Source organism: Patella vulgata, chromosome 7 (genome assembly GCF_932274485.2).
Source record: "Patella vulgata chromosome 7, xgPatVulg1.2, whole genome shotgun sequence".
NCBI lineage: Eukaryota > Metazoa > Mollusca > Gastropoda > Patellidae > Patella > Patella vulgata.
Window position 1 is genome coordinate 50,481,517 of NC_065885.2, and position 13,735 is coordinate 50,495,251.

The 13,735-nt window shown below is 32.4% G+C and overlaps 1 protein-coding gene across 2 annotated transcripts; it reads right to left on the reverse strand.

Annotated features, from left to right (window-relative positions):
- Positions 1 to 1,153: 1,153 nt before the first annotated feature.
- Positions 1,154 to 13,735, reverse strand: LOC126826658 (isocitrate dehydrogenase [NAD] subunit gamma, mitochondrial). 2 transcript variants are annotated; one of them, XM_050555638.1, is made up of 14 exons: positions 13,628 to 13,735; positions 12,305 to 12,376; positions 11,708 to 11,799; positions 11,237 to 11,352; positions 10,846 to 10,903; positions 8,623 to 8,755; positions 7,811 to 7,944; positions 7,625 to 7,727; positions 7,159 to 7,305; positions 6,620 to 6,714; positions 6,098 to 6,158; positions 5,484 to 5,572; positions 2,812 to 2,828; positions 1,154 to 1,369 (listed from the first exon to the last, which is right to left on the reverse strand). In XM_050555638.1, the coding sequence occupies exons 1-13, from the start codon at positions 13,676 to 13,678 to the stop codon at positions 2,822 to 2,824; spliced, it is 1,158 nt and encodes a 385-aa protein (XP_050411595.1). In that variant the 5' UTR covers positions 13,679 to 13,735; the 3' UTR covers positions 1,154 to 1,369; positions 2,812 to 2,821. The 2 variants fall into 2 exon arrangements, with proteins under 2 accessions (XP_050411595.1, XP_050411596.1); XM_050555639.1 differs by lacking the exon at positions 2,812 to 2,828.

Consider the following 13,735-nt stretch of genomic DNA (forward strand, 5'->3'; position numbering starts at 1 on the left):
TAGACACTGATGACCTACAAACACTTCAACTTCAATGAAATACCCGTTGGTACTCCACAAAATCCTCTGTAGGACATAATGTGCTTTGTCTTTATTACTGTGATAGTCAATGCTGTTGGCTTGAAAAGCTGAGCTCTCATACAAATTAACATGCTCCCTGCAGTGTTTCGTTTGATTAGAGCTAATCCCACTAAACACTGCTTTAATGGAAGCAAATTTCTGTTCAAAATTATAACTGGTCAATAGTCCGATTAACAACCAATAGCTAACTGGGTAACAATTTGATTACGCTTTAAACGTAGCTCCACATTGGACCAAATATGTTTTCATAATGTTACGTCATGTGCATAGCAGAATATTGCAGAAAAACTAATTGAGTGACAAACGAGGCTATCAACATTAATACAATGTAAACAATAGCCTACTGTACGGAGACGAACAAGACTTTCACCGTTTTTAATACCTTAAATTACTGTCTAAAGTTTTAGGGAAGACCCCAGATTAAACGAAGGGCTGTCATGTTGCTGTACTTTTGATAGATTTGATGAACGGGAAGAATATACACACTCCCTGAAAATTATCAGAAACCAAACCAGCAATGGGCAGAGAGAGATTTCTCGGGCCATTGCTTCAGGAATATGACAAATTAGCAGTTCGAGACACATTTTAATTTTATAACTTACAAGTAAGCCAGAATGCAGTTTAAATTTAATCTATCAAACTTTAAAGTCATTGATCATCATCTGTATTGTTCGGACAAGATCCTATTTCCCCGGCTTAATCTAGCTATAATATACTGAAATTGATTATTTAACAATTTAAAAAAAAAATGGTAGATTATGTCTCGGCTCAGATTCAATCGGATTAAAAAGAGGCCCATCAAAAGATTTGGTAGTACTGTTTTAACCATATCATCTGCAGATGATGCCGAATATTGACAAATTTACAATTCATCATATCTTTGTAAATATTGAACGGAATTGAACCATCTTTAGACTGATATTCCTGTTAGTGATTCAACTTTTACAATATTTTTGTTTGTAAGGGATAAAAAATCTCTCAAATGACAATCAGAGACTTTAATAACAAGAATTGAGATAAATTTATTATAAAAGTTTTTATTGTTACAATAAAGATCATTCCTACATATACTATTGAGATAAATTTATTATAAAAGTTTTTATTGTTACAATAAAGATCATTCCTACATATACTATTGTTAACAATTTGTTCTTTAGATCTGAAATAAGTATACTATAAACTATACATGTTTACTATAAACAATAAATTAACAAAACATTAAATACACACAATAACATACATCTTCCATTGTATCAATCTTGAGCACTCAACAATTCTTGTCATTATTCTGAAAATAAAGAATTATTTGATGTTAATAATGCAATTATTAATAATAACACCATATACATCCTCAGTTGTGGGTACATAGACCATAAAACATCTAAAATGTCTTAAGACCTGTGAACTCCTTATGAAATTTTGCCAATCAGTCACATATTTTGTTTCTCTTGAATACAAACTTTTTGTCACGGAATATGACAATTTTTTAAGTGTTTTTATACATAAAAATTATAAATTTAAGTGCTACTAGTTCAAATTATTCTAGGAGTAATTGCCCCCAAAATATATCAAGCATTTCCAGTGAATACATGTGAGTCTAGTCTTATCTAGTTTATATGAAACTTGCTATGGCTTTACATACATCACTTGTATATTCAAACCCTTCTGTGAAGAGCTAACACTCCAAACCAATTCCCGTTTGACTGTTGCAGCATGGAAGAATTGGGAAAGTTTGTTACTATTTAGTTTACTTTATGTATGTATGTCTAATTACTATGATAAACATTGTCTTCAAGTAGTTTAAGGATATATCATTTGGAGACCCCAGTAGACGGAATAAAATGGTCTCCAAATAAGAATGAGAAGAATGAGATAATTTGAAGGATTATGAAGAAACTTAGTTCTACTCCCTTCATTCCATCACTCTGGAATTATGTAAATGGATGGAAGGAGAAAAAAAGGGTTTAATGGCTTCAATTGTTGTTAGTTGTTACAAGTTACGTAACATGTGTACCAGATCCATTGTAAATAGCAAGACCAAACCAAATTATTGTGTGGAAACACTATACCAGTATATAATATGCTACAAATAAAGTGCAAGAGTATACATCTAAACTATATGGTGAATAACAGAAAACATGCTGAGATGATCAGAACAGAGATTACAGAAAACTGAATAGATAAGTCTAGGTTATAATTACATAAAAGAAGTATACAGTTTGTGAGTGAGAAAAGTAAGATGACTGTAGAACAATCAACACCAATTCTAAGTGGGGGTACCTGATGGAATGTTCCAGAATTGAACTCTCTTAATCCCTCAAAATATGTCAATTGAGTAAACCAAGAACTTTCAGATGCCAAGACATGCAACAACTGAAGATGATACTATCTCTACCGACCAATCACCACAGCTGAAACATTTGATTAAGTTGTGATTCAACTCACTCCACATCCATTCTCAGGATTGACAGAACTTGTCCCACTCGATTACAATTCTGTCAATTCAAATTTGACAATTGAGTACCCCATTGTTTTCATAATTTCATAGAGAAATCTTTTTGTACTTAAAGTATGGCGAAAATCAAATAATTTATAATTGAGATAATAAACATGACCTGTAATAAACAGAATTAGAACCTATCACCAGTCTATGTAAAAACAAGACAACATGCAAGCTATATATATTAGTTGATTATATATAATAATTACAGGGTTGGGGATAAAACTCACCACAAATCATTCACATCCTGTAATAAACAATATTCATTCAACTACTGTGTTTTATCAATCAGTATATTTTATATCAACTTAAACAGACACACCCAAATATCAAATCTAATGTTGGTCATCATGTGTGCTCATTAGTTGTTCGTCCTAGTCACATTAAAATACCATCACTAAACTCAGTAAACTTCTGCTGATCAACATGAATAATAATGGGCAAACAGTACTTGTAGCCTGTATGGTTACACCAGCATGTCTTCATTTTTTGGAGTAAAAAAAACTTTGTACAATACCTAAATATTTTTTTAGATACTTATTACTGTTATATACCCTAGTACATTGTTACAATTCAAACAAAATTAAAGCTAATCACAAAGGCTGGTGTTATTTAAGTCAATTCTTTATCACCAGCTTCAGCAATGATATTTTTAGTGTGAAACACTATTGTTTTTGTTTGGATTATTATTCTTCTTATTATTATTTTTCCATTTAAGCATATCTCAGAAACTACTTGTCGGATCGATTCGATGTCTTTGGTTTTACTGGGAAAGTGGGTTTGACTTAAATTTTAAAGCTATTTCCAACGTTCTGCGAAAATGCGAAATGTCCGAAATCACCGAAGTTGTCGTTTTTCGATATTTTGCCGTAATGTTATCAATAATTGTCGGATTGTAATATTTGATACATTTTGACAGAGACAAGGCACATAGCTATGGTTCTTTGGATTTTTTATTTTCGACGAATCTTCGGAGATATTAGGCGCCAAATTTTGAACATTTAAATTTTTACGAAAAACTTTTTTATTAATGAATATTTTTATGTGGTATTTTACCAAGGGTTAAATGTCAACATTTTTGTCACCGTATTTTTCCTTGGCCCCCATTGGCTAATTCAGTTTTTCAGTCCTGGATTAATTATTTATTGTTCGATTTGTATAAAACAAAGTTCATATGTTCCGCGGTCCAAAATGTCATCTTTTGTGTTACTGGTACATTTTCCTTTCGGCAACGGAAGTAACATAAATTTAGCAAAAACTGCAATTTTGAGAGTTTGGTACCACTTTTTGAAAGCAAATATTATTTTTTTCAAATCTGGTATGACTGAAAGGGTTTGCCCTGTGAATGCGCAGAAATCATCGCGCTCAGTTTTTTAAATTTTTATTTCGTTTTCAGTTGCCGAGAAATGGGCAATTTTGTATGAGTCACTTTTTACGCTAGTTTGCCTGTATAAGAGTCAATTATTATTCGATTTTCATAAAAGTGACACCATTTGATGCGTAATGTCAATTTTAACAAGGTCAAACCAATTTAACATTTTCAATGTCACCGGAAATGACGTAATTTGGGCAAAAATTGTATTTATAACCTTCAAAACCAGTAATTTATTCAAATGAGTCTTATTTGTTATTTGTTTAAAATTTTGATATTTGATTCCAATCAACTAATAGAATGAACACAAACGATCATATAGATATCACAAAATGGTTTCTAACTTGTTCAGTTGCGGAGAAATAGACGGTTTTCAACAGGTAACTTTTCAAGGTTTTTGGTCCATAAAAGTGTCAATTATTATTCGATTTTCATAAAATTCCCCGTGTGTGATACCTAATGCCATTTACGATTTCATACAAGTAATTTAACACTTTTACTGTTACCGGAAGTAACGTCATTGTGGCAAAAACTGTATTTTTAGCCTTCAAAACAGATATTTTATTCAAATGAGTCTGATTTGTATTGTTTTTAAAATTATGATATTTGATTCCAATCAACAAATAGATTGAACCTACACGATCATACAAATACCAAAAAATGGTTTCTAATTTGTACGGTTGCAGAGAAATAGACGATTTTCTACAAGTCACTTTTCAAGGATTTTGGTCTATAAAAGTGGCAAATATTATTCGATTTACATAAAATTTTCACCATTTGGTTGATTCTGCGTACATTTTATGTGATGTGTGCAATGCTTAAATGGAAACCTGTTTAATGGTTTCATCGGTACCGGAAGTGACATATGTTCAAGGGTAACAGGGCACCGGTGAAACCCGTCATTACTGCATCGCAGTTCTAGTTCTAATAGGAATTACAGATGTTTTTTCTAACATTGTAAAATGTATTATCAATTATAAAATTTAAAATTCAATGACAAACAAGAACCACCCAGTTTTACACACATTCACGCATGATAAATTAGGTACAAACATAGTCATATGCATGACAGTGAATTTAGTTAGTATAATGAACTAATAGTATTATTCAGTAGTAATAACAATCACACTATATCATCCAGCACAATCAAATCATGCTATTACAATCAAATTTAAAACAAAATCCAGTTCGGACATTAAACCCCATTTCATTTCATTTTATTTTAGAAGAAAGAAAATCTAAAATGAAATTTTTCAGCATAGTAAAGATTATGACAAGATTTTCCATTTATAGAAATATATTTGTTCTGATAATTATTTTTTTTAGACCACATTTTATTCAGGATATGAATGAGATTGAAAAACAGACTTAGCCTATGCAGAACTCTCTCTTATGATAATTTGAAGATGTTTGTGATAAGTTTTGGAGTTCAGAAATTTGATTTGCTACCATCATCAATTTTGTAATTTTTCTGACACCTTCATAGTTGTTGGTATACCACTCTAGAGAATTAAGAAAGGGAATAATTACCAGCTTTTAGTTTTAGGTTTGATATCATCTATAACAGCTTGTACAACTTCTGCTGTTGTTGCATGTCCTCCAACATCTGGTGTTTGAATCTGTGACAAAACAAATTATCAGAAAGATGAAAGGGATGAATTGAGTTGTGGGATATCACTTTGAGATAAATGTATGGTTGGGAGGTGGAGCTATAGCCCACCTTTTGCTAAAATCTCTGTTAATAAGAAAATAAGAATAGAAAAACAAAGTCACCCCAAGGATGTTAAAGAAATGAAATAAAATAAAATAGTGTTTAACTTCCTACTTTTCTGCAGCGACTGGGCTAATGAAACGGGCATCCGAAATGTGCATACGCCATATAGTGAGCTATGAGTATAGGGGAAAATTTTGCCCAGACAGCGGCACTACAGCAAACTCTTATTTCAAATTCCAGCTATCGGGGGTTCTTTTATGTGCACGCCTATATGTACAGGGTACCTCATTTTTTCATATGAGTCACTGCAAATCCAAGGATGTTAATTAGAGTTAATCCTTGTATTAACCAAGGGGTTTTCCGAAGTTATTAAGGAAGAAAATGAATAAAATTGCTCTGAGAGAGAATATATGTAAAGAAATTATATTACCATCTTTTCGCTCAAAACACTCTGAACTGATTCTCGAATAACTGTGGCATGTCGATGATGACTGTAAAGATACAACAATCAGGTATATATTAAATATACAAAAATTAAATACAGGTATGTAAATAACTTAGATAATAACCTACCAGGATACTAAATATTATCTTGTATGGTTGTTTTATGTATAATAATGCATGCACTTTACATGCATTATAAAAGTTGTTTAATTTGTGTTGCTTTGCATTTTACAATAATTACCTTTTTTTTCTATAGCTTTTTGTGAACTGTGAGAAAGAATTATTTTTGGCATTCATTATTATTTAGTGATGTACGCATTTTTTCAATTTTCCTTTGTACCCAATCTACAAAATAGTTTCCAACTACCCACACCGATGTTACTAGCAATGTAACAACCTGAAACATTACTGCATTCTCAGGTACTGCAATTCAGGAATGCATTGAGTATTATAATATATAAAGTTAGAGGATTATTATTAAAAACAAAACTTGTATTATTTAACTAACCTTAAATAGTCCAACATATCACAACCGGCTAGTAACATTCCTACTGGGTTAGCTATATTCTTTCCAGTTAATGATCTACCAGAATTTCTTGTCCCCTATAACAAATTACATATAAATAAAGTTAAGCATGTTATACAGTATTATCTCAGGTATACCTCATATAACTAATATCTTAGTGTATTTCACAATTTCCATGGCCCAGCTTATATCTGGAGCTAGACCTTGTCGGGTGTTGTTCCACCTGTAGTTCCCACAAAAGTTACAGCCATGCAAAAAAAAAAGAATAAAATTGGTGGTGAGTCTTTGTCTACCTTGTTTTCAAATGTTGCCTTCATGGGCAATAAATTTGAATAAAACTAAATACAGTAGCGCCTATTCTAAACAGACAACCAAATTCAAACTCCATAACCACTTTACATTAAGAAATCGATAAAAATGGGTAAATACCGGTTGAGCTATCAATTGTCATTCAAATGTTTGGGGAAAGACATGGAACTATTGAGTTATTTTGAAAATGTAAGCTTATAATGTGTACTTACCGTTTCAAAGACAGCATAACCATTACCAATATTCATACCAGGAACTAGACCTGCTCCTCCAATTAATCCAACAGCTATATTACTTAATATATTACCATAGAGATTGGGCATGACTAGTACATCAAACTGATCTGGTCGAGATACCATCTATAATGCATTACCAACATATTTTAGTGAGAACATCTAGTGAATAAAAATCTCATCTGTTTGAATCTTAGTTGAGATAGAGATAGAGATTTATCATAATCACAAAAGAATTACATTTACAAGAAAGAAAGTGTCATGGGGAAACAGAATAGATGAAATCTTTGATAAACAGTGGAGTGGAATAATCTGCCAAGATGCTGCACTGCCAAACTTCTCACAAAAACAGACAAAAGTTTGAACCCTGTTTAAATTGATGTTGATGCCAACAGCAAGTCAAATGAATTTAAAGCTTGTGTAAACAAAATCAAAATAAACTGACCTGCATACTAGCATTATCGATGATCAGGTCATTGAATTCAATATCAGGATATCTTTTAGATACTTTTCTACAACACTCTAAAAACAACCCATCTCCAAGTTTCCTGAATAAAAGAAATATACAATTCAATACAAAGAATCAATTTGTCGCAAGTTTTCACCTCAAACACAAGTGACTCTTACTTACATTATATTAGCCTTGTGTATAGCTGTTACTTTCTTTCTTCCATGTTTAACAGCAAAATCAAAAGCATATTCTGCTATTCTAGTAGATCTTTCAGATGTTATGATCTTTAAACTCTCAACAACACCATCTACACTCTAAAATATAAATATAAAAGTATTTTAACATGTAACATCAATTATCCACCAACCTAAATCTGCCTATAAAATTACAGAAAGCCATTCAATTTTCACCACCTAAAAAACAATCCTATCAAGTTTTTATTCATTCCATTGAGAATAATGTGGCTTTAAAATTCAAAATTGATGCTGGTACTGTCAAAATTTGTTACAGAAAAAGGTAACAACAATACCAAAATCATGCTAATTGCTTTCACAATGTTTATGAGTATGGTTTAAGTAAGTACAAATGTAACAGGTTTTATAATTTAGGAAAAACCTTGAAATAAGATCATAATTATGATCAAAATTAAGTACAGCCCATGGGTCGAATGCAACTGTAAATCCAGTCTACAGAAGCTCTTTAAAGTTGCTTATCATCATTTGAAGGAGTTTTAGAAATATCAATTAAAAATGGTCAGATACTGTTGCCTATTTACAAAAATATAAACTTAAACTTTTGCATTATTCAGCATCTTCTTGTCGGTTAAGTTATATTGATGAGCTGAATCCAGGACAAGAGATTTTACTTAATTAAATGTCATATAATCAATTTGGGTATACTTTAGCTTGGAGTAAGCCGTGGAAAAAAAGATATTGTCCCAAAAATGAAGATGCCGATCAGTGGGTTTAAACTATTCAGCAATAAAAACCTACCTCATATTCAAGTTGTCTGTACTCCCCTTCTGTATTTTCTCGTATTAAAACTATATCAACATTTTTTTGTCGAGAGTGAATATTGGGTAGAGATTTGCAACAAACAACACTAGCATATAAGTTTAACCCAGTTCTGAATAATAAATATAAGTTATTACATTAAAAACTTTTAATAGTAATACACTAACATATAGGTACTTTAATTAATTTTCCCATCTCAAGTGATTAAATGTACAAAAATAGGCAGCCAGGCAATGAAGCATACATAATTCGTGTGTGGTACGAAAGTATGTAGTGTCTATCTACATGTTTATTCTTAATCATGATTATCAAGCGCTTGTGATAATACCCTGCATATTTTGTCACTAATTTCGATTGGCTACTGACCCCGCTGGGGACCTCTCAGATTCTTTGATAGAAACTATTGATAATCGAGTTGCAAAATTCAAGGTTTGTTTGTGAAGGTCGCCATGTTTGATACAATATCTATAAATTCAAAGTTAATCGGATGAGAACTTCAGCACAAGATTTTTTTCCAACTGATTTTGGCAACTCTTATCAGAAAATTTTTAAAAGCAATAGGCTTCTTTGTCTCAAGGGCATAAACACTGCATATAAATATAACTTTAATTAGCCTCCAGAATTTCCACAAATCACAGTAGAAGGTGGACAACCAACAAGCTGAATAACATACAGTGGAACTTGTATTAAGCAAGCACCCAAGGGAAATTTAAAAATGCTTGCTTAATGGAGGTGCTCTTTAACTAGAGGTATTCAATATTGCCCCAACCCCTACTACAAAAAATAAAGATATAGATTGCATATATTTTTATTCATGTAGTATAACAATAACAATACATGTACTTTTTATCTAGTTGTGAATTCAAAGTAGTCGCGTATACATGTTTGTTTAGTAATACTGGATCTCTGGCCCCTCAATATTTCTTTTACTTTCATCATACTGAATCGTAGCGTCTAAAAGCGTTTCAAAATGCAGTGAATTTGAGTATTTCCCACCCCAATTATTTTAGCGATTACGCGACCACTTAAAAAAATCGCGGTGCTTTTTGTGCTGACATAAATTAATTACGCTTGGGTGCATTGGGAGCGAACATCAAATCCTTTACTCAAATCTTGAACATAACTTCTGTAAACTTGTCGTTTTGTACCAACCTTCGATACTACTGTCTACCATTGTGATGCATTCGATAATATTTATCCATTTTTGTGAAGAAAATCGATGAATTAATTTTATTTTATCAAAAAAGCACATGAACAAAAAACCATCGCTGATTTTATCACCGATTTACAGGGGTTGTAACTCTGTATGTAATATTATAGGGGGCGCTAAAACATCTGTTTAACAACAAAGTGGCAATGGAAAAGAGTTACTAGATGATCGTGACAAAACTCGGTACTTTCATTTCATTCAATCAGTATCAAATAATGTGTCATTACGCATGAAAACAATGATCAGATTAGTCGTTTAATAAAACAAAAGATTAATGAACAGATAATCCCGGGTTGATTGTTATTTTTACATTTCTTTTTACCTGATCAGTGGGGTCCAGTTAATTAACTACTACTCACGGGATTAGGGGGAGTGTTACAAAGAAAGAACGACAAGATGGTATCATTCAATAAAGGCCGTTGAATGGGCGATGTTTTGTTGAATTTATTAGTAAAATAGTGACCGCTGGCCGCGTTAGAGGAGTGACTGTTGAAACAGTAGAATTTTTACAGGGGGAATTAATCGTGATGCCCGTTGCACGCGTTGAACAGGTGCGTGTTTAGTAGGGGTTAAATTACTTAAAAATCGCTCGGGGGGATTTTTTGGTGCTCATTGAAGCAAGTGTTCGCTGATTAGGAGTGCACGCCCAAGCAAGTTCTACTGCACATCTCTAAATATGTGTATAAGAAACCCATTAATATATACTATGACCATATTGTGTTATATTAATCATTGTATCTAAATTTATCTGGATATTAAATGCATCATTTTGACTTTAACTGGGTTATCTTGCCTGTTTTTATTGAATGAAAGCTTCTCACATTTCAATATGGGCGTAAATATATGGACATATTAATATCATACCGGTACTTAGTTATCGTAACAACTGGTCATGACTGTTTTATATAGTGGATAACATAAGTTTAAAATCAACCATCCTAAATACACTGCTCTGATTAAAATAACTTGAAATACCAAAAATGAAAATTTACCTCAAAGCTACATTCATTGATTTGAAGGTAGGGTCGTCAAACTTTGTTTCAATATTACCTACAAAATCAAAAATATATAATAATGAGATACAAAATTACTTCCACTTACTTTGGTTATTATGCTTGACTACTCTTTGGAACATCAAATGTCTTCATGAGTAAATTATTCCTTCAGGGTTTCTATTTTCTTAATTGAATTTGTTTTACTTACCTGAGAATCAGCATTTGCTTGAAACATTTTAAATCATACTCTAATAACAATACCGCACATTCTTAAAATAATTCTCTTAGTGTTTATTCTAATGGAAAAAAATACTTTTGCCAAAACAATATAAATATTCAATACTATTTTGAAAGAGCCTTTGATTCAACTTCTACTTATAGTACAAACCTTTTATAGCCACACCATTTCTTCTCACTGACAACATAGCATTCTTCATTACTTCTGGACTATTTGTTGATGAATTAATCTCAATCTTTTCGAAGTCAATAGGTGCTCCAGCATATCTACATTTAATAAAAATATTAATATTAAACTGGCTGAATATCAACATTACACTGACTCAATTTCAAAGCGGTTGCAAGAGATTAGTCATTTCAAGACTTACACATATATAGTACACCTTAATTTCAATAATTCACTTGCAAGTAGCTTAGCTTGGCTGTGAAAGGAAACCAGAGAAAGCCTAGACGGTTAGGCCAGTGACCCTACTCCTTGTTGCATATAAATCTGAGATAAAAAAAATGACTTGGCACCCAAATGAAATATGGTTGCAAGATTGGTGTTGTAACCAAATATAAATAGAATGTTCAATAATGATACAAGTTTGGAAAACAATGAAACTTTTACATATCACCATACCTGAAGACTTCCTGTACATGTCCTAATAGTTCAGGACCTACCCCATCACCTGTCATAAGGGTAACAGTGTGACGTCCTCCATATTGAGCTGCCTGTAAATACAAAACTTGTAGATTAAATTTTGCTTAGTTGTTAAGGTGTAGGATTGAATGACCAACTTGTCAAAATCCATGTATATGTACAGCAACTTAAACAGGAGTTATGCAAGAGCTAATAAAAAAATCTGTCTATCGCAGGTATTTCTTTAAATGTTATATAAATTATTGATTTGACATTATTTAACTTACCAAGACCATAGATAATCAAGTCTAGATTTTCAATAGATTTAAATACGATTTGGGGTTATGATTTAATGTAAAAATGGGTAATCGAGACGGTTTAGTATCGTATAAACGGTGGCAATAATAATTGAGGCTATACTGTAGCGATAACTTGGCTCAGAGTTAAGTAATTTCACTCAAATTTTCAACATACCCCCTTTTCATTATCTATTTTTTAACTATTATAGTGAAAACTATCAGCTCTTAATCTAATCTTACATACTTCCCCTTTAAATAGAAAAACTGCTGGAAAACTATGCATACAAAGTGGTATTACCTGATTTTGCCTGGATGTACTAAAATTGTTTTGATGTTGCCCTGTTCCAATCAAGCTTAAGAACTTTGAGGTCTGAAAAAGATAACAAATACATTTTAGCTATTAACAAATAAACTCATACAATTACAAACACATTACCAGTACATAGATGTGTACTTAGTCTTATAAATGGTACAGAGACATATGCCACATCAGGTTAATTACTTAATCGAAAATTGCGAAGTTAAAGATTGCCCATTTACATGTACCTGGCAAGATTGGGCAACAAGACTTCAATATTCAACTGTTGGGAAATCACCACCCAGTCAGTACTGTACTGTAGGCCTAATTAATCAGTTACAGAGCATGATACCGAATTCAATGGATGTTTTTATAATGTTTTCTTCCATAGCATAAAATTCTTGGTATTTACTAGGCTTTTTATTATTATAACGCTTAAGCCTGCAATTGATATCTACAACAATGAAGAGAAATATGGGCAAGAAGATTTCCTGGCAGGCAATCAAGATGTCAGACAGTGGTATGAGGGCTACCAGAGGCTGGAATATCTAGTCTTACTCTTAGCCAGGTATGGTCTGCAGAGTATAGTTTGTTTTCGACGAGATGTCTCGCGTGCAATGAAAATGCTTCTGGCGTGCAACTTAAAAGTTCAATCAAGCATGAAAGAAATAAATCCATGCATGATAAAATAGGCTATTTTTCAATTGCCTGCTGTGTGTTTCCAAAGGTACCCTTCCTCAAATTCAAAATTGTAGCAACCAATGCAAAAGATCATTAACCATACACGACCATACAATTGGGTTAATTTGACTTGCTCAGGAAGTCACTATTTAATTACCGTTATGATAACTCTCTTGGTTTATGGAAGACCTAACAATTAGTAAGGTAAAATTTACGTGCTACAATTGGTGTGCAAATCTAAAGAAAATTCCCATGCACCAGACATACTCTGCAGACTAGCCCAGGTTGTTATTTTTTCTGATTATTTTAGGTCTGGACGGTGCATGTGCTCAATTAAAAGTGTATGTGTGCTAAATTTTGCCTTTAGATTTCCCAGTTTTAAAATAAATGAAATATATATCTGGTTCATAAATGGGATATATGTCACCATTTATTGGTCTGTCTTGATTTCTATGGATGACTTTGTCTTTGACTTTAGATAAACATTAATTTTTTGACCGGGGACAAGTCATATTTCATCGTTTTTATCTTAACCCTCTGAAAACAGTTCGCATGGTATATACCATTCTCTGCCATTTGGGAGGTAATATATAAAATATTTAGTTTCGTTAAACTATAAAGACGACTACATATCATACTAACGGGATGAATAGATTTTTGCTTCAACAGCAGACGCCCGGCTAAAGCTGCCATCTTTGATCAGGACCGACTTGGTTATGATACGACGCTTACTCCGCATGCTGACAAAAA